This window comes from Leucopleurus acutus (genome assembly GCF_964270905.1).
Source record: "Leucopleurus acutus genome assembly, chromosome: 2".
Taxonomy (NCBI): Eukaryota; Metazoa; Chordata; class Mammalia; order Artiodactyla; family Delphinidae; genus Leucopleurus; species Leucopleurus acutus.
In genome coordinates, this window is record NC_139143.1 from 111,857,150 (window position 1) to 111,878,726 (window position 21,577).

Below are 21,577 nucleotides of genomic sequence, written 5' to 3' on the forward strand. Positions count from 1 at the left end.
ACCCTGAGCACCGTGCTCAGAAGAAGGCCAGCTAGGCCACATGGAGCTAGCTGGACATGTGAGTGAAACAGCCACCCCCCGTCCAGTCCACCCCCTGGACTGACAGTCCAGCCCAGTCAGTCCTTTGTCACATGTCTTCAGCCCTAATCACGAATGCATGAAAAACTGGAGAGAAGTGACCAGCTGAGTCCAATCAACTCGGAACCATGAGAGACAAATTATTTTTGTAAGCCACTGAGTTTTGGGATAGGTTATTATACAACAATGGAAAATTGGAACACTTAGCTTTCTTAACCCCTGTCTTTGTGCACTGGGATGTTGAAGAACTCCATGACTGAGTTCATTTGCTCTTGCAGATGCTAATATTCCTTTCATGTAGAGTGCTGATGGGGGCTGCACCTCCCTCCCATGTGCTCTATGAAATGCCGGCTGTCTACTAGTTCATTAAAAGCCCTCTGTGTGCCTGCTTTTTTAATCCTGGGAATGGCTTTGCTCTATTTTCCTGGCCTTACAGCTCTTTTAAACATGAGCCTGGGCTTCCCTGGTGGCGCAGTGGTTGGGAGTCCGCCTGCCGATGCAGGGGACACAGGTTCGTGCCCCGGTCCGGGAGGATCCCACATGCCACGGAGCGGCTCGGCTCGTGAGCCATGGCCGCTGAGCCTGTGCGTCCGGAGCCTGTGCTCCACAACGGGAGAGACCACAGCGGTGAGAGGCCCGCGTACCACAAAAAAAAAACAAAAAAAACAAAAAAAACAAAAAAAACATGAGCCAGGCTTGTGGTCTCTAAAGCAGCAGCAGCAAAACAAAGGATTATAGTCTTCAACTTTTAGCGACAAAAAGTCATTCCCTCATTGACTGATAACTAAAGTCGCACCCACCCCCAGGCAGTTCAGTGACACTCCCCATGTAATGCCTTTAGACTTCCTCCTGGCACAGCTGACTTAGGACAAAACTGTTCACATCAGCCTCATACCACATCAGTGTATGGTTGAACTATTCGTTTTCGTTGTCTCTCGCAAACCTTCTGAATCCATGATTTCTAGGAACATTGGATGACATATATGAGACCCACAGAGTGCATGGAGCCAAGCATAGAATGCATCTCCATACTATGTGGATTTTTTTCCAACGGAGCTTGAAGAGAAATGTATACATTTAAAAATTTATGTATTGATTGTGATAAGACAAAGTAAATTTCTCACTTAAAAAAATAATCAAACAGTGGAATACTCTGCAGCAAAGAAAATGAACAAATTATGGCTGTATGCATCAGAGAAAGGTGAAAGTCACAATAGAATATATGGTATATGCTTCTATTTCTGTAAAGTTCAAGAGAAATGAACATCAAATTCTGTGTTTTAGGGATACATGATTAAATTACATAGGAAAGCACATATATGATTATCATTGAAGTCAGGAGCATGTTAATTAACCCTTACTGGAGAGGTCACATGGGGGTCAGTGAAGGCACTAGAGAAACTGTTTCTTAACCCAGGTGGGAGTTATATGGGTATTTACTTTATAATTTAAGTTATACTTATGTATTTTAAGCAATTCTATATGAATGATATATTTTCCAGTTTAAAAAAAAAAGTTTTTGAAAAGCAGTCAGGAGACTTCTAGATCCTAGAGGTATGTTTTTGTTTGTTTGTTTGTTTGTTTTTGCGATACACGGGCCTCTCACTGCTGTGGCCTCTCCTGTTGCGGAGCACAGGCTCCGGACACGCAGGCTCAGCGGCCATGGCTCACGGGCCCAGCCGCTCCGCGGCACGTGGGATCTTCCTGGACCGGGGCACGAACCCGTGTCCCCTGCAACGGCAGGCGGACTCTCAACCACTGCGCCACCAGGGGAGCCCGAAACACCCTTTAATAAAGGTACAGGAGGGACTTCCCTGGTAGCACAGTGGTTAAGAATCTGCCTGCCGGGACTTCCCTGGTGATGCAGTGGTTGGGAATTTACCTGCCAGTGCAGGGGACACGGGTTTGATCCCTGGTCCGGGAATATCCCACATGCTGCGGAGCAACTAAGCCCATGCACCACAACTACTGAGCCCATGAGCCACAACTACTGAAGCCCGCGTGCCTAGGGCCCATGCTCCGCAACAAGAGAAGCCACTGCAATGAGAAGCCTGCTCGCCACAACTAGAGAAAGCCCAGGTGCAGCAACAAAGACCCAACGCAGCCAAAAAGTAAACGAAATTGAGTTATTTGTAGTGAGGTGGATGGACCTAGGGTCTGTCATACAGAGTGAAGTAAGTTAGAAAGAGTAAACCAAATACCGTATGCTAACAGATATATATGGAATCTAAAAAAAAAAAAAAAAAAGTTCTGAAGAACCTAGGGGCAGGAAAGGAATAAAGACGCAGACATAGAGAATGGACTTGAGGACACGGGGAAGGGGAAGGGGAAGCTGAGATGAAGTGAGAGAGTGGCATGGATATATATACACTACCAAATGTAAAATAGCTAGCTAGTGGGAAGCAGCCGCATAGCACAGGGAGATCAGCTCGGTGCTATGTGAGCACCTAGAGGGGTGGGATAGGGAGGGTGGGAGGGTGACGCAAGAGGGAGGAGATATAGGGATATATGTATATGTCTGGCTGATACACTTTGTTATAAAGCAGAAACACACCACTGTAGAGCAATTATACTCCAATAAAGATGTTAAAAAAAAAAAAGGTATAGGATCCATTCCAAACAAAGTTTATCTGTATGTGTTGTGGTATAAAGTATTTACCTTATGAAATGCTTTCTTTATATTTCTGTTTTTTAAAGCTAGCATATTTTTCAAAAGTATTATTACTATAAATATCTAGAGTTTATTTAAAGAAAAGGGTAAAAGTTTTATTTGGGGATATGTGTCAATAATTGTAACTTTAGTTTTTTTCAGCCAGATTACTCCTAAATATTTAGCAGTAAAAGCTAGCTACAATGTTGTCAATATAACAATAAGGAAAAAAAAGATTTTTGAAGTTTATTTCAGAGTAACTGGTAATTGGAAAACTTGAATGAAAATATGTTGTACACATGAAACTTACATAAATCTTATAAACCAGTGTTATCACAAAAGAAAAAGGGCAAACATGTCTCTCAGCTTTTTCTATGAAATGATGAAATCATTGTATTTGAGTTTTTGCAAGCAATAGCCTTATCAATTTGTTAGGTTTTCTGAGTGTTCAAGTCCACTAAACATATTAAGTAAGACATGATACCTATTTTTCTTCCTTACTTTTCAAAATTAAGAACATCTGTGCAGGAAGTATTTAGAGGTAGAGCAGATGGAACTTTGTGCTTTATATGTTTGTAAAAGATGTTGAAAGTGAAAAATTGATAAGTAACATAGAAGTAGTCTTACATGGCTAAAATTTGAGGTGTTGCTTCTTTATGCCTATTTTTAAAACTTAATGTAAAATCATTTGAATAAGATCATAGATTTTCAGATTTGTTTTGAAAAAAAGTTATCACAGTGAGATCAAACAATATAAAAAAAGAAAAAGTATCACTATTCTTTACAGTAGAAATGGTAGGAAAGTTTATTTCATCATTTATATATTTTCCATCTCCAGTGATTTTTCTTTATTTATAAGAAGATATTGCCAATCATTTAGTCATAAAGAATTACTTATGTTATTTCCAGACAGATGTTGTATTTTTCTAATTAGTAGTAGTTTATGCCTTAAAGACTAAAATAAAATGATAGTGTCATACAAATTTGATTCTTTCAGCTGCTTAATTTTTGTTTTCATTTTACTGTGTAACCATAATACAAGTTTTCTCAGCCTTAGCACTATTGACATTTGGGCAGATAATTCTTAGTTGTGAAGGGCACTTCTGTGCATTGAAGGATGTTTAACAGCATCTCTGGCCTCTACCCACAAGACTCCAGTAGCACTCCCCTGTTCCAGACATTGCCAGGTATCCCCTGGGGGGAAAATTGACTCCAGTTGAGAATCACTGCTGTAGTGTATTTACTAAAATTCTTATCATGACTTTCAGGAGCATAATTTGGAATAAAGCAATGTACCACTAGTAGCTAGGCACAAAATCAGCAGAACAGAAAATCTGCTGGGCCATATTTTGGATAGTTCAGCAAAAATAAAAAGGTCAGAAACAGTAACTACATTTCTTAATCAAAGTCTAGATTGTCTAGGTAATTGGTATGGAACAGACCACTGGGAACATTTTAGTGAGTGCCACACAGGGAAATAAAATTAATTAATAGCTACAAGTGTCATTTATGGCTATTTTTTTAATCTTTATTTTAAAATGTGAAGCAGCAGGATCTGCAGAAATTAAAGAACACATAAATATATACGCAAATCAATCAATATGATACACCATATTAACAAATTGAAGGAGAAAAACCATATGATAATCTCAGTAGATGCAGAAAAGTCTTTCGACAAAATTCAACACCCATGTATGATAAAAACTCTGCAGAAAGTAGGCATAGAGGGAACCTACCTCAACATAATAAAGGCCATATATGACAAACCCACAGCCAACATCATTCTCAGTGGTGAAAAACTGAAACCATTTCCTCTAAGATAAGGAACAAGACAAGATTGCCCACTCTCACCACTATTAGTCAGCATAATTTTGGAAGTTTTAGCCACAGCAATCAGAGAAGAAAAGGAAATAAAAGGAATCCAAATCAGAAAAGAAGAAGTAAAACTCACTGTTTGCAGATGACATGATACTATACATAGAGAATCCTAAGGATGCTACCAGAAAACTAGAGCTAATCAATGAATTTGGTAGAGTAGCAGGATACAAAATTAATGTACAGAAATCTCTTGCATTCCTCTACACTAATGATGAAAGATCTGAAAGAGAAATTAAGGAAACACTCCCATTTACCAGTGCAACAAAAAGAATAAAATACCTAGGAATAAACCTACCTAAGGAGACAAAAGACCTGTATGCAGAAAACTATAAGACACTGATGAAAGAAATTAAAGATGATACAAACTGATGGAGAGATATACCATGTTCCTGGATTGGAAGAATCAACATGGTGAAAATGACTCTACTACCCAAAGCAATCTACAGATTCAATGCAATCACTATCAAACTACCAATGCATTTTTCACAAAACTGGAACAAAAAATTTCACAATTTATATGGAAACACAAAAGACCCCGAAGAGTCAAAGCAATCTTGAGAAAGAAAAACGGAGCTGGAGGAATCAGGCTCCTGGACTTCAGACTATACTGCAAAGCTACACTAATCAAGACGGTATGGTACTGGCACAAAAACAGAAAGATAGATCAATGGAACAGGATAGAAAATCCAGAGATAAACCCACGCACATATGATCACCTTATCTTTGATAAAGGAGGCAGGAATGTACAGTGGAGAAAGGACAGCCTCTTCAATAAGTGGTGCTGGGAAAACTGGACAGGTACATGTAAAACTATGAGATTAAATCACTCCCTAATACCATACACAGAAATAAACTCTGGATTAAAGACCTAAATATAAGGCCAGAAACTATCAAACTCTTAGAGGAAAACATAGGCAGAACACTCTATGACATAAATCACAGCAAGATCCTTTTTGACCCACCTCCTAGAGAAATGGAAATAAAAACAACAATAAGCCAATGGGACCTAATGAAACTTAAAAGCTTTTGCACAGCAAAGGAAACCATAAAGAAGACCAAAAGACAACCCTCAGCATGGGAGAAAATATTTGCAAATGAAGCAACTGACAGGATTAATCTCCAAAATATACAAGCAACTCATGCAACTCAATATCAAAAAAACAAATAACCCAATCCAAAAATGGGCAGAAGACCTAAATAGACATTTCTCCAAAGAAGATATACAGATTGCCAACAAACACATGAAAGGATGCTCAACATCACTAATCATTAGAGAAATGCAAATCAAAACTACAATGAGATATCATCTCACACCAGTCAGAATGGCCATCATCAAAAAATCTACAAACAGTAAATGCTTGAGAGGGTGTGGAGAAAAGGGAACCCTCTTTCTCTGTTGGTGAATGTAAATTGATACAGCCACTATGGAGAACAGTATGGAGGTTCCTTAAAAAACTACAAATAGAACTACCATATGACCCAGCAATCCCAGTACTGGGCATATACCTTGAGAAAACCATAATTCAAAAAGACACATGTACCACAATGTTCATTGCAACACTATTTACAATAGCCAGGACATGGAAGCAACCTAAGTGTCCATCAACAGATGAATGGATAAAGAAGATGTGGCACAAACATACAATGGAATATTATTCAGCCATAAAAAGAAACGAAATTGAATTATTTGTAGTGAGGTGGATGGACCTAGAGTCTGTCATACAGAGTGAAGTACGTCAGAAAGAGAAAAACAAATACCGTATGCTAACACATATATATGGACTCTAAAAAGAAAAATGGTTCTGGTGAGCCTAGGGGCAGGCAGGAATAAAGACACAGACGTAGAGAATGAACTTGAGGACACGGGGAGGGGGAAGGGTAACCTGGGACGAAGTGAGAGAGTAGCATTGACATATACACACTACCAAATGTAAAATAGATAGCTAGTGGGAAGCAGCTGCATAGCACAGGGAGATCAGCTCCGTGCTTTGTGACCACCTAGAGGGGTGGGATAGAGAGGGTGGGAGGGAGATGCAAAAGGGAGGGGATATATGTATAAGTATAGCTGATTCACTTTGTTGTACAGCAGAAACTAACACAACATTGTAAAGCAATTATACTCCAATAAAGATGTTAAAAAAAAAAAGAACACATGAAGGTCCTTATACTATTTTGTGTTACTCTCAAATCACGGTAAGTTCCGTGGCATGCTGGAATAAAAACGTGTTTCACTCCTTTTGTCATTATATGTACAACAGGTGATGCCCAGTGCCCTGCTGGGAACGTCATTAATTCAACTTACTCTCCAAAATTTTTGACATTCTGTGTCATGATGAACACTCAGCGGGCAAGCCAGTTTACAGGGTGTTTTTCCATTTAAACATATGCCAGGGAAAAAATTTAACGTAGCTATTTGAGAGAAAAGCAAAATGATTCCAAGTTTTATTAAACTGCCTCTGCAGGAGGGAGAAATACATAAGTCTTAGTTGCCGGCATCTATTAAGCTCAATATGCATTTGAAAGCTCATAGAAATCATTGATGGAGAGTCCAGAGGGTAGTTGACATTACTAGGCTTCTTGAGGTAGGTGTCAAGAAGAAGGTAAGACAGGACCAAATTCTGAACACTAAGAGAGAACCCTACTCACCAGGTCTGTGTTGTTTCCTTTGCTCTGCGACTTCTACCTGCTGTGGAGCAAGGCAGGAAGGAAAAAAGAAAATATTCTTTTACATTGTATTGCATTTTAAGGTCTTCCTTGACTTTTTACTGAATGAATTGAAATTAATCTTCTTTTAAAACCCTATCTCAGTGTTAATATAGGGTTGGACTTGTCACGCAGGTGGGTGATTGTAACTTTATTGCCATTAAAAGATTTCAAATTGCATTCATGCTTCTTTGTGCACGTAAAGAAAAATGGACAAAATAATGGAAGATTGATATTTCCTTAAGTCTGCTGTTTAATTCTGATGTCTGCTCTTCTACAATGCTGTGTTTCTAATCATACACAGTTTAGTGATATCTAGGAGTATATAGTTGTTGGCCATAAATAAAAATCACAAAGTTGGTTTAAAAAAAAAAAAGATTGGCTTTTCTTGTAGCTTTCCTAAAATAAAATGGTTTCAATAATTTTATTCAGTAACTTCTTGATTCCTACATTTGTATTATATTATTTCAGATTTTACATGTCCATCAGTTTCATGTGGAATTTATTATTTTTTTAATAAATTTATTTATTTATTGGCTGTGTTGGGTCTTTGTTGCTGTGCATGGGCTTTCTCTAGTTGCGGCGAGCGGGGGCTACTCTTTGTTGCAGTGTGCGGGCTTCTCATTGTGGTGGCTTCTCTTTGTTGTGGAGCATGGCTCTAGGCACGCGGGTTGCAGTAGTTGCGGTGCATGGGCTCAGTAGTTGTGGTTCGCAGTCTCTAGAGCGCAGGTTCGGTATTTGTGGCACACGGGCTTAGTTGCTCCGCAGCATGTGGGATCTTCCCGGACCAGGGCTCGAACCCATGTCCCCTGCATTGGCAGGCGGATTCTTTTTTTTTTTTTTACATCTTTATTGGAGTAAAGTTGCTTTACAATGGTGTGCTAGTTTCTGCTTTATATCAAAGTGAATCAGTTATACATATGTTCCTATATCTCTTCCCTCTTGCGTCTCCCTCCCTCCCTCCCACCCTCCCTATCCCACCCCTCTAGGTGGTCAGAAAGCACGGAGCTGATCTCCCTGTGCTATGCGGCTGCTTCCCACTAGCTATCTATTTTACGTTTGGTAGTGTATATATGTCCATGCCACTCTCTCGCTTTGTCACAGCTTACCCTTCCCCCTCCCGATATCCTCAAGTCCATTCTCTAGTAGGTCTGTGTCTTTATTCCTGTCTTACCCCTAGGTTCTTTGTGACATTTTTTTCCTTAAATTCCATATATATATATGTTAGCATACGGTATTTGTCTTTCTCTTTCTGACTTACTTCACTCTGTATGACAGACTCTAGGTCCATCCACCTCATTACAAGTAGCTCAATTTTGTTTCTTTTTATGGCTGAGTAATATTCCATTGTATATATGTACCACATCTTCTTTATCCATTCATCCGATGACGGACACTTAGGTTGTTTCCATCTCATGGCTATTGTAAATAGAGCTGCAATGAACATTGTGGTACATGACTCTTTTTGAATTATGGTTTTCTCAGGGTATATGCCCAGTAGTGGGATTGCTGGGTCATATGGTAGTTCTATTTGTAGTTTTTTAAGGAACCTCCATACTGTTCTCCATAGTGGCTGTACCAATTCACATTCCCACTAGCAGTGCAAGAGGGTTCCCTTTTCTCCACACTCTCTCCAGCATTTATTGTTTCTAGATTTTTTGATGATGGCCATTCTGACTGGTGTGAGATGATATCTCATTGTAGTTTTGATTTGCATTTCTCTAATGATTAGTGATGTTGAGCATTCTTTCATGTGTTTGTTGGCAATCTGTATATCTTCTTTGGAGAAATGTCTATTTAGGTCTTCTGCCCATTTTTGGATTAGGTTGTTTGATTTTTTGTTATTAAGCTGCATGAGCTGCTTGTAAAGTTTGGAGATTAATCCTTTGTCAGTTGCTTCATTTGCAAATATTTTCTCCCATGCTGAGGGTTGTCTTTTGGTCTTCTTTATGGTTTCCTTTGCTGTGCAAAAGCTTTTAAGTTTCATTAGGTCCCATTGGTTTATTTTTGTTTTTATTTCCATTTCTCTAGGAGGTGGGTCAAAAAGGATCTTGCTGTGATTTATGTCATAGAGTGTTCTGCCTATGTTTTCCTCTAAGAGTTTGATAGTTTCTGGCCTTACATTTAGGTCTTTAATCCATTTTGAGCTTATTTTTATGTATGGTGTTGGGGAGTGATCTAATCTCATAGTTTTACATGTACCTGTCCAGTTTTCCCAGCACCACTTATTGAAGAGGCTGTCCTTTCTCCACTGTACATTCCTGCCTCCTTTATCAAAGATAAGGTGATCATATGTGCGTGGGTTTATCTCTGGATTTTCTATCCTGTTCCATTGATCTATCTTTCTGTTTTTGTGCCAGTACCATACCGTCTTGATTAGTGTAGCTTTGTAATATAGAGTGAAGTCCAGGAGCCTGATTCCTCCAGCTCCATTTTTCCTTCTCAAGATTGCTTTGACTCTTCGGGGTCTTTTGTGTTTCCATACAAATTGTGAAATTTTTTGCTCTAGTTCTGTGAAAAATGCCAGTGGTAGTTTGATAGTGATTGCATTGAATCTGTAGATTGCTTTGGGTATTAGAGTCATTTTCACAATGTGGATTCTTCCAATACAAGAACATGGTATATCTCTCCATTTATTTGTATCATCTTTAATTTCTTTCATCAGTGTCTTATAATTTTCTGCATACAGGTCTTTTGTCTCCTTAGGTAGGTTTATTCCTAGATATTTTATTCTTTTTGTTGCACTGGTAAATGGGAGTGTTTTCTTGATTGCACTTTCAGATTTTTCATCATTAGTGTATAGGAATGCTAGAGATTTCTGTGCATTAATTTTGTATCCTGCTACTTTACCAAATTCATTGATTAGCTCTAGTAGTTTTCTGGTAGCATCTTTAGGATTCTCTATGTATAGTATCATGTCATCTGCAAACAGTGACAGCTTTACCTCTTCTTTTCCGATTTGGATTCCTTTTATTTCCTTTTCTTCTCTGATTGCTGTGGCTAAAACTTCCAAAACTATGTTGAATAAGAGTGGTGAGAGTGGGCAACCTTGTCTTGTTCCTGATCTTAATGGAAATGCTTTCAGTTTTTCACCATTGAGGACGATGTTGGCTGTGGGTTTGTCATATATGGCCTTTATTATGTTGAGGAAAGTTTCCTCTATGCCTACTTTCTGCAGGGTTTTTATCATAAATGGGTGTTGAATTTTGTCAAAAGCTTTCTCTGCATCTACTGAGATGATCATATGGTTTTTCTCCTTCAATTTGTTAATACAGTGTATCACGTTGATTGATCTGTGTATATTGAAGAATCCTTGAATTCCTGGAATAAACCCCACTTGATCATGGTGTATGATCCTTTTAATGTGCTGTTGGATTCTGTTTGCCAGTATTTTGTTTAGGATTTTTGCATCTGTGCTCATCAGTGATATTGACCTGTAGTTTTCTTTCTTTGTGACATCCATGTCTGGTTTTTGTATCAGGGTGATGGTGGCCTCGTATAATGAGTTTGGGAGTGTTCCTCCCTCTTCTGTATTTTGGAAGAGTTTGAGAAGGATAGGTGTTAGCTCTTCTCTAAATGTTTGATAGAATTCGCCTGTGAAGCCATCTGGTCCTGGGATTTTGTTTGTTGGAAGATTTTTAATGACAGTCTCAATTTCAGTGCTTGTGATTGGTCTGTTCATATTTTCTATTTCTTCCTGGTTCAGTCTCGGCAGGTTGTGGCAGGTGGATTCTTAACCACTGCCCCACCAGGGAAGTCCCTCATGTGGAATTTATTTTGATATATGATATGTTTTAGGTATTTAAATATGCTATTTCCAAATGATTAACAGTTGTCTCATCATCTTTTATTAAATAATCTTTCTCTAGTGGCCAAAAAAAAAAAAAAAAGATTGAACTTCTAAAAGTAAAATCATGCCATGCTACAGTTGTTCAAAGAACCCTCTTAACTGTGTTAAGGGTACTTGTATGGTAGATTTATAACTTGTTTGTCCATTTAACTGGAGATGTTCTAAAAGTGCCTAAGGCAGCATCTGACACTTAGTAGACAATAAATAGTTGCTGAATGAATGTGTGGGAAGGGGGTGTCTTGGTGTGGAAGTATTCCTTATCGCACAACATAAAAAAAATGTTAAAAAAGTAGAGAAAAACATGTACAAAAGAAGCATGTAACTGTCACCCAGCTTGAACAGTTACCAACTCACGGCCAATTTTGTTTTAATAATACCCCACCTACTTTTCCCTCCCCATATTATTTTGAGGCAAATACCAGATATTATTTCACTCATAAATATTTCGATGTCTATCTCTAAAAGATAAGGTCTCTTTTCTTTAAACATTACATTATTACACCAGAAAAATTAAATTAATTCCTTAACAACATCAGGTATCCTGTCAGTCTTCAAGTTTTCAATTGTCTCATAAATGTCATTTTCTTTTACAGTTTTACATTTGAATCAGGACTCAGAAAAGATCCACAGGTTGTGATTATTTAATATGCAATATTTCTTATGTATTTTTTGATCTTTGGTTTTCCCATCTTCTCTCTATTTTCTCCCTTGTATTTTATTTGTTGAAGAACTGGGTTGTTTGTACTTCAGCACTTCCCACAGCCTAGAGTTTGCTGATTGTATCCTAATAGTGTCACTTACTTAACTGTCACTTATATTCCTCTGTCTCCTGTATTTCCTGTAAACTGGTAAGGCTTAATCAGATTCAGATTCAGTTTTCTTTTTGGCAAGCCCAAAAAGAAGGTGGTGGCCAAACCATAATGACAGCATTATTGGCTTTTTGTTCAGTGCCTTTGCAAATTGATTTTGCTATTTGTTGAGTATTTTCTATGTGCCTTGCAATGTGCTTATGTTCTATAGGCATTATGTCATTTAATCATATTTAAGCTTCATAATACTAATACATATGAATTTCTCTCTGATGACTAGACCTCTTATCAGGGCCAAGTAATCTTAAATGTCTTTCAAACAAACCCCTTTGTGTAAACCCCATTGTCATTTATGTGATTTAATTTGGAATTCTATATGAACTTTCTTTTTACGGAATTCATTTACAGCTATACAAAAATAACTTACATTAAAGGCATTTTTTAAAATATTTTAATAATAAAGCTCAAAGACCTATCATATAATTGTGAATTCGTTGTACTCAAGCCTTTTGGTACTGGGATTCACCATCTGTTAACCTCACAGAGACCGATATCTAAACCGCAAATAAAGCCAACAGAATTCAGTATTTCCTGAGTCTCTTTTTCCTCTGCACTCATTGTCTTCTGCAGATGCATTTACGTCTCTTTCATCTCTTTCTGCTTTCTTTGCATGCTCACAGTATCCTACTGTTGCCCAGTGTGAGAAACTGACTTGTGATTGTAAAAGCAAAACTAGCCTTTCGTTGTTTGTTTACGTATCTTTATTTTGCTTAATTCTCCCCATAGTCCTAAATTCAGTTGTTTATAAAACCAGACCACTGGCGTTCCAGACTCAAAAAATAAATATCAAATTATCTTGACTAGCTGACATTTTGAAGATTAAACTGTTTGATATGTGGTTGATGGAGAAAAAGCACTAACTGACCCGAGTCACAATTAGATACCAGAGCACTAAGAGCAAAACAGTGCAAAGAGGATCCTGTTGTGCAGCCTTACAGACTGACATGCAGGGCGTATTTTATTCTTTATATATCTTAACCTTTCTTCTCCTTTAATAGTTGTAACTTTCTCCTTAAGTTTCCAGAATATCTATTAGGTGAAGCATTTGATTAGTTGAATAGGAGGAACAGAAAGCATTGGTGAATACAGCAGGGAAATAGGAATCAATGTGAATAATTTCTTACTCTGGTTGTACCTCACTGTGAGACATTAGACAAGTAGCCAAATTCTCTGTTCTTATTTCTTAAAACACAATTATTTTACCATGCTTATTCATGAAGAACTTTAAGATTCTTATTTGAAACACTCTTCTGTAAGCTTGTAGTAAGTGGGAATTGTGTCTTTCTTTACCTGATCTTACTGGGTGCCCAGGGTAGCATGGTGCACGTGCTTGTGCTTAATGAGTAGGTTTGGATGCTGGTGGTATTTGAAAGGTTATACATTTTAAAGGGTATTTTGTTCCCTTTTCCTTGGCAAGACCAAGGAGCTTCCTTTTCTAAGACCAGTTGTGTTTGGACTAAGTGAAAGTACACTTTGTTCTAGGAGAATTGCCATATGAAAGCCTAGAATATATATTGAGTTCTTCCAAGAAAGGGGGAAAAGTCATGTTCTAGGACAGTGAATGCTGACTTGGTGCTGAATGAATGATTGTTATGTGCTCTTTTACTTACAGGCTCGCTTCTCATATGTGCGAATGAAATATCTTTTCTTTTCCTGGTTGGTGGTTTTTGTTGGAAGCTGGATTATATATGTGCAATACTCTACGTATACAGAACTATGCAGAGGAAAGGACTGTAAGAAAATAATAGTAAGTATTTTTTATTTTCTAGTGTATGGAAAAACCTATTGTTAATTGAAGTACAGTTGATTTACAATGTTGTGCCAATCTCTGCTGTACAGCACAGTGACTCAGTTATACACATAGAGACATTCTTTTTTTTATATTCTTTTCCATTATGGCTTATCCTGGGAGATTGGATATAGTTCCCTGTGCTATACAGTAGGACCTTGTTGTTTATCCATTCTAAATTTAATAACACATTAAAAAACCTATATTAATAACACATTATATTTACTACTATATACATGCTAAAATTTTTTTTCAAAAAGTAAAAGTTAATTTGATTTTGAGTTGTGCTGAACTTCTTAGCATTTTGATATGACCAAGTTAGTAGGACTGTTCCCCACTTTGAAAAATCCAGTATTCAGAAATCTGAATATGTGATACAGACTAGTGTGAAAGCATCCTTATTACAAAGAGGGATTTTTGTTTTTCAAATATACTTGAAGTTTAGTTTACTGTAATCAGATGGGTTTTTAAAAAAAATAAATTATTTATTTTTGGCTGTGTTGGGTCTTTGTTGCTGCGTGCGGGCTTTCTCTAGTTGCGGCGAGCCGGGTCTACTCTTCCTTACGGCGTGTGGGCTTCTCATTGTGGTGGCTTCTCTTTGTTGCCCAGCCCGGGCTCTAGGCGCACGGGCTTCAGTAGTTGTGGCACATGGGCTTAGTTGCTCTGCGGCATGTAAGATCCTCCCAGACCAGGGATTGAACCCGTGTCCCCTGCATTGGCAGGCGGATTCTCAACTACTGCGTCACCAGGGAAGCCCAGTCAGATGGGTTTTTAAATATTTATAGTATGAAAGTGTTATTTGCAGGCAACCTTTCTGGAACACATCTTTTGAATAAATGGGGTCATTCTCGAATACTGAAAATTTACCTAAAAAGCATATAAGTGTATTTAATTTCTATCCTAATTACTGGATGTATCTCAGGAAAATCGCTCTATCAGTCTAAGATTTCTAGAAAATCCAGGATAAGTAAATTTAACTCCTTGTTTTCTGCTGATATCTTCTATATAAATAATATTAAAACATTTCATCTGAGAATTATATTTCTGATATAATAGTGGTTGGGATCCCAATTATTATAACTTGTTAACAATTCTATAATTATTGAGTGGTTACTCTTTAACTAGGCCAGTGGTGCTAGGGGTGTGCATTTAGCAAGAAAGAAGATATCCTGACCTTATGAACTTAGAGTCTAGCAGGGAAGAAAATGAATAATTACAGTAAGGTAAAATAAATATTACAGTAGCAAATGTCTCCCCATAAGACAGGGAGAGCTGAACCTTTCCAAAGTTCTAAGAAAATAAAAATCAATTTAATTCCGGCTACTCAGTCAGGATAAAAAATTTAAAAAAACAACAGCAAAACCAAAAAACCATTATTCCCCAGGAGTATTACAGCCTCTTAACTAGGCAGGGGAGAAATTACTAATATAAGAAGCAAGGGAATTAATTAACAAAGAAGAGTCCCAAATCAAGGAGGGTTGAAAGATGTCAATCTTATGTTCATTCCAATGGGCCATTCCAGATCCTTGAGGAATTTTACTAGGAAGAACCTCTGGAGCCAGACAATACACTGGGTACTTTACATGGTCATTAGTACTTAAAATAATACTGTGAAAGCCCCCCAAGCCCACTTTACAAATAAAGAAATATGGCTAGCAGAAGAATTTGCCTGTGTTGGTGGAGCCAGAATTTGATCCTAGTTCTGTCTCTATAGAAAGCTCATGCTCTTTCTGCTACCCAATGTCAGAAAAGACTGATAAAGGAAGTTATAGATTAATGAAGCTAACAAAATCCCCCACAAAACTCACCAGCTCACCTTCAATGAAGAAGAAAGAAGTTATAGAATCAACTATAACATATAAATAACCAAAACTATTTGAAATGTTTATTTCCTTTTTTTTTTTAGGTCACCTTTCTCACACATTAAAGTGTACACATTAAAGTGTATTCCATGATCAGATGTATTTGAAAACAGAAGGTTAAACAAATATAAATAACTGACTTTACTGGGAACTTCTCAGGATCTTTAATATTCTAGTGTGCATTCTGCATCTCCAGAGAAAGCAAATATACTTGATTAGGAAAAAAATCCATCTCCACTGCAGCCCTCCCAGGAAGACTTATTAACATCATCTGGTTATGTTAGAAGTACTGTTCTAGAGATTAAGCCCAAATGAAATAGACATGGTTTTATCTGTTTTAATACTATAGCCTTTAAAATGTTAGGCATATATTGGTACATATTCTGTTATGGGTGAATTATAGTTGAAGTACCATATTATTTTCCTTTAAGTTCACTTTAATTGATAAAGAATGGAAGCAGAATATAATTCTAGCATAATTTAATGGTTATCATTCTTAAAACTTGAAAATAATGAAAATGTTTTCTGAGCCTAAAATATACCCTTTTTCCTAAGACTGGCTTTAAAAAAAATTGTAGTTTCTCTGCATTTGGGAATTATGTTCTTAAAACTTACCACAACTAGTAGTACTAAGACCAGTAGTACTAAGATAGTACTGATATGGCATAGGAATTGTCTGATTAGAACTAAAAAGCAGGCAGAGAAAATATTTTTAAAGTATATGTTAAAGCTTCAAAGAGCTAACAAGATAGTGAGGAATTACTTGATCAAGATCTGGGAGAGGATAAGATTTAAGAGAGGTGAGCCTAGATTTTGTGGCTGTGTTTGCCTGGAAATGTATGACCTGAAATACAGTCTTATGGGGCTAGGAAGATAAAATATAGTCCATTTTCTACCAAGAGTGGGACCCTGGTACACCATGCTTTGGGCTGAGATTCCAAAGGACTGAACACCAAGAGTGAAGGTGAGCTAAAAGAACCTCAGAGAGGCAAGCTGACTTTGTAGCTTCTTTTTCGCTTGAGGAATTTGCTGATGCTGGGCATGAGCAGGGTTCTGAGAACCAGGACTGTATACTGGGAGAGTGCTGCTGCTGGGGATAAGAAACCAGCAAGCTTTTATAGAAAACTAAGGGAGCCTCAAGCATAAAGCCAGTTATCCTGTTGGGATATTTGCCAAATCCTGGGGCTTTACAGAGTGGGAGGCTAAAAAAATCTCATTGGAAAGCCTTTGAAAAGCAGACGTTTTGGCAGTCTCACAAGATACAGACTAGAGTTATGAACCTTCCAGGGGGAGAAACTTCAATGAATTCCCAAGCTCTCAGTTAAAAATCCTGGAGGGCTATGCTCTTGTAATAGAGATGAGTCAAAAATAGATTGACCTTTACCAGAGGTACAATTCAGCCTGCACTCAGCACAGCCCCTCATTGGATTAAGGCAATCAGCTACCATTATATCTGCCTACTAGAGGGAAGGGAAATCCTCTCTGGAGGCATTATGTAGACAATTACAGAGCATGCCAAAAGACAAGATGACATGACTGAAAACCAAGAAATAAACATGGACAATAGAAGCAGATCCACAGATGACCTAGATATTGGTGTCATCCTAAAAGGATTTTAAAATAACTATGTTCATGTTCAAGTAAGTAGGAAAATAGGTAGAGAATATAAATAAAACAATGGATAATTTCAACAGGGAATTGAAATGTATTTAAGAGAATCAGGAAGATAATATGGAAGTTCTTCAAAAAGTTAAATATAGAATTACCAGTAATTCCACTTCTAGGTATGTACTCAAAAGAAATGAAAGCAGGGACTTAAACAGATACTTGCACACCAATGTTCATAGCAGCATTATTCACAGTAGCCAAAAGGTGGAAACTCTCTAATGTTCATTAACAGATGAATGCATAAACAAAATGTGATATATACATACAATGGAATATTATTCAACCTTTAAAAAGAATGAAATTCTAATGCATACCACAATATGGAGGAACCTCGAAAATACTATGCTAAATGATATAAGCTAGATGCAAAAGGACAAATGTTGTATGTGTCCACTTACATGAGGTACCTAGAATAACAGTTACATATAAATTGGGAAAAGGGTAAAAGGAGCTAAAATGTTTAAAATCCTTATCATATTGCAGAGTAGGGGAAAAGTATTAATCAATTAACTTTAGACATGCTAATTCAACTATGTATTTGTTATTTCTAGGATAGCCTCTGGAATAGAAAAAGAGTGTATCATTTCCAAACTAATATAGGAAAAATGGAATAAATAATAAAAGAACACTCAGTCCTAAAGAAGGCAATAAAGAAAAAGAAACATAACAGGCAGAAGAAGTAGAAAACACATAATAAGGTGATAGATGTCACAAATTGAATTCCCTGGGAAACAGACTCAGAGACTGAGATTTACCTGAAGGAAGTTTATTGGGATGGGCTTTTGAGGTTAACATCTGTAGGGGAGTGAGGAAGGAAGATAGACCAGAATGAGAAGTTTAAACTGCAGTGCAGTAGTAATAAAAGCATCAGTTGATTCTACAGGGAACCTGGGGTTGGGATGGCCTTGCAAAGGTCCAGGCCTTTATACCTCCCTCACTGACCAGTCATTGTATACAGTTTTCCATCCTCTCCCACCCTCCCTAAAGGGGATATGACTTTGGGTAAGGCTGTATTCCAGCTGAGGCCAAGTCCCAAAGAAAGATTCAGCTGAGAGCTGTTGACTGCCTATATGCTCAGCAGCTGAGGGAATGAGTGTTCCATTTCTAGAGGAAATATGGGTGGCTTAACACGGCACTGACTGTAGTATATCTAAACCCAAATATGTTGGTAATTACATTAAATGTAAAGGGACCAAATGCTTCAGTTAAAAGACAAAGATTGTAAAAAAAAAAAAAAAAAGACCAAGATTGTCAGACTGTGTTAAAATTTAAAAACAACTATATGATATTTATAAGATACACATCTAAAATATAAAGATGCAGATAGATTGAAAGTAAAAGAATAGGAAAACATTCATGCAAATTCTAGAAGCAGGGATGTTTAGAGGAAAAACCATGGCTATATATATTTATGTAAGTTTTATATTACACAGACTATACCTCTTTTTTAAAGTCTGAATCAGCCCTTACTGGCTTGAAATACAGTTCCTTGTAAATTTGCTTGTCCCGGATTGCAGTTTTACAATAGCTGCTAAGTAATTGTCTGGCCTTTTCATAAATTATGGCAATATCCATGCTTACTTGTTCTGGTCCTAGTAATTCCTGGTTTGAAATGTGGAGTCTGATCGTCTCTCTCCCTCTGTATTACTCTATAGATTGTTCTCTTAAGTGGAATGAACTGAACAGAGCATATAATAAGATGGCTGTTTTCAGTTTGGGATATAAATATATAAAACTGCATTATCTCAAAACCACATTTAGCAAAAACATGCTTGCCAAAGGATTATAGTATCTTGTGTATAAACTCTGAACAGATTTCCTTCAAAATCCTCAGTCAATTTCATCTTAGCGAACTAAGGAAGATTATAAAGAGACACAGAAGATCCAAAAGTAGCCCTACAAATATTGTTTGCTAAAGATTAACAATGAGGGTTCTTTTCTTCCTTTGAAAGTTGGCAGCTTAGCTTTTAACTTTTATCAAGTTTTTTTCCTCATTTTTAATTTATTTTCAAGGTAATTACTATCACATAGGAATCATATTAAAAGTATAGTCCATTTTAGAAGAGACATCGATCAACAAATATTTCTTGAACACTTACTACATGTTAGTCATTATTCTAGGTGCTGTTGATACAGTAGTAAGCAGAGTCCACGTCTGGAGGAGCTTATATTCTGGTAGCAGAATATGAATAATAAAGACAAAAACAAATATATGACTTCACGTACTGCGAAGTGCAGTGAGAAAGGATATAATAGTAGTATTTAGTAGAGAATGGCAAAGGCATCTTATCTTGACCAGAGTGGTTGGGACAGGCTTCCCTGAGAAGAGGGCATTTTGAATTGAAACCTGGTGAGAAGGAAACAGTTGTGTATCTGGGCAAAAAGCATGTATGGAGAAAGGACAGTGAGTGCAAATGCCCAAAGAACAGAGCAAGTTTGGGAAATACAACCGGTTTCATGTGTGACTTATGAAAATCTGTCTCATTACTTTAGTCATATCAGTACATTATAAAACCTTGTATATTAATGGTACGGTACACCAAGTATGAGGAACTTCTTGATTACAAGTACTCAACTATATCGTGTTAGGCTACTGGAAAAAATACTAGCCTGGAGTCAAAGAACCAGCCTTACCCTTTCTTGTGGTCTATTGTATGGTTTTGAATAAGTGACTTCATTTCATTGATTTGCTATTAATTCCATTGTACAGGTGAGAAAAGTATTTCTGCCTTACCTGCATCACAGATTTTATGAGGGTAAAGTGGAAGTGAATCAATTAAGCTGAATGATACTCTGACATATCTATTTCTCTTGTTTTAAAATAAATGTTTATTTTATCCCACAATATGAAAAACAAAGAAGTTTCTTGGGCAGCTAAAGTATCTGACATATCTGTTGAATACAGAGGAGGTTCTCAAGTCCTTGACTTGATTTCACTTGGCTTGGGGCACCTACCCTAGTATTTGTAGCCCCTGTAACCAATTGTACTTCAGAAGTTTCCCCAGAAGATTGCTGTGGCTCTCCCATTTAGAGCATCGCCTCCAAGGTGAGAACATTGTTTAGGTTAGGAATGACAGGTGATCAACAGCACAGAGTGTGATAATCAGTTTACTTATGTTTAAGAATAATGGTCTGTCTAAGCTTACATAGCTTTCTTCTTTCTGTATATCTCTGTCTCTGTCTTTTCACCTTTCCGTCTGTTTGTGTGTGATGGGTCATGTCTATTGCAGTAGTTAAGTGCATAAGCACTGGAATAAATGAGGTTCAGGTTTGAGTTCTGGGTTTGCCATTCCTTAGCTGTATAGGTTAGGCAAATTATTTAGCCTCTATAAAATTGGGATTAAAATGAGGATTTTAATATTCTCAGGTGGTTGTGAGTTCATGTATTAAAAGGCTTAATACAACACTTAACTCTTGACACATAGTAAGTGCTCAATAAATTATTATTCTTATTATTTCAAGTTTATGCCTTTGAATCGGACTGGGACAATAAGACATATACATACACACATATATACATGACATTATACGATCAGTTGTATCAGTCAAGTTTCAAGCAGAGAAGCAGAGCCAATAAAAATATATATTACGAGATTGATTATTATTTTAAATTTTATTTATTAGTACAAATTTATTAATATTATTTATTAACAACATGTGTGGACCTTGAGGGCATTATACTAGGTGATATAAGTCAGCCAGAGAAAGACAAATACCACATGATCTCATTTATATGTGGAATCTAAAACACAACAACAACAAATCCAGCTCATAGATACAAAGAACATATCGGTGGTTGCCAGAGGAGGGGGTGTAGGGTGGGCAAAATGGGTGAAGGGGGTCAAAAGGACCAAACTTCCAGTTATAAAGCAAATAAGTCATGGGGACACAATGTACAAGATGGTGACCATAGTTCATACCACTGTATTGTATATTTGAAAGTTGCAAAGAGATTAGATCTTAAATGTTCTCGTAAGAAAAAAATTCTGTAACTATGTATGGTGATGGATGTTAACTAGACTTCTTGTGGTGATTATTACACTGTATATACAAATATTGAATCATTATGTTCTATACCCGAAAGTAATATAATGTTATATGTCAATTATATCTCAATTTTTTTAAAAGTGAGAGCTTTCTTGCAAGAAATTGGCTTACCCAATTGTGGCAAGTCCGAAAGGACAGGCTAGAACTCTTGGGCCTAGGCTAAAGCTGCTATGCACAAACAGA

General features: G+C 37.2%; 1 protein-coding gene across 1 annotated transcript in view; it reads left to right on the forward strand.

The window, feature by feature from the left end:
• Window positions 1-21,577, forward strand: part of DIPK1A (divergent protein kinase domain 1A) — a 120,139-nt gene that overhangs the window by 69,384 nt on the left and 29,178 nt on the right. The window contains exon 2 of the mRNA XM_082834360.1: window positions 13,641-13,775. Coding sequence (XP_082690486.1) covers window positions 13,641-13,775 — 135 coding nt within the window. The remainder of the gene's footprint in view (window positions 1-13,640; window positions 13,776-21,577) is intronic.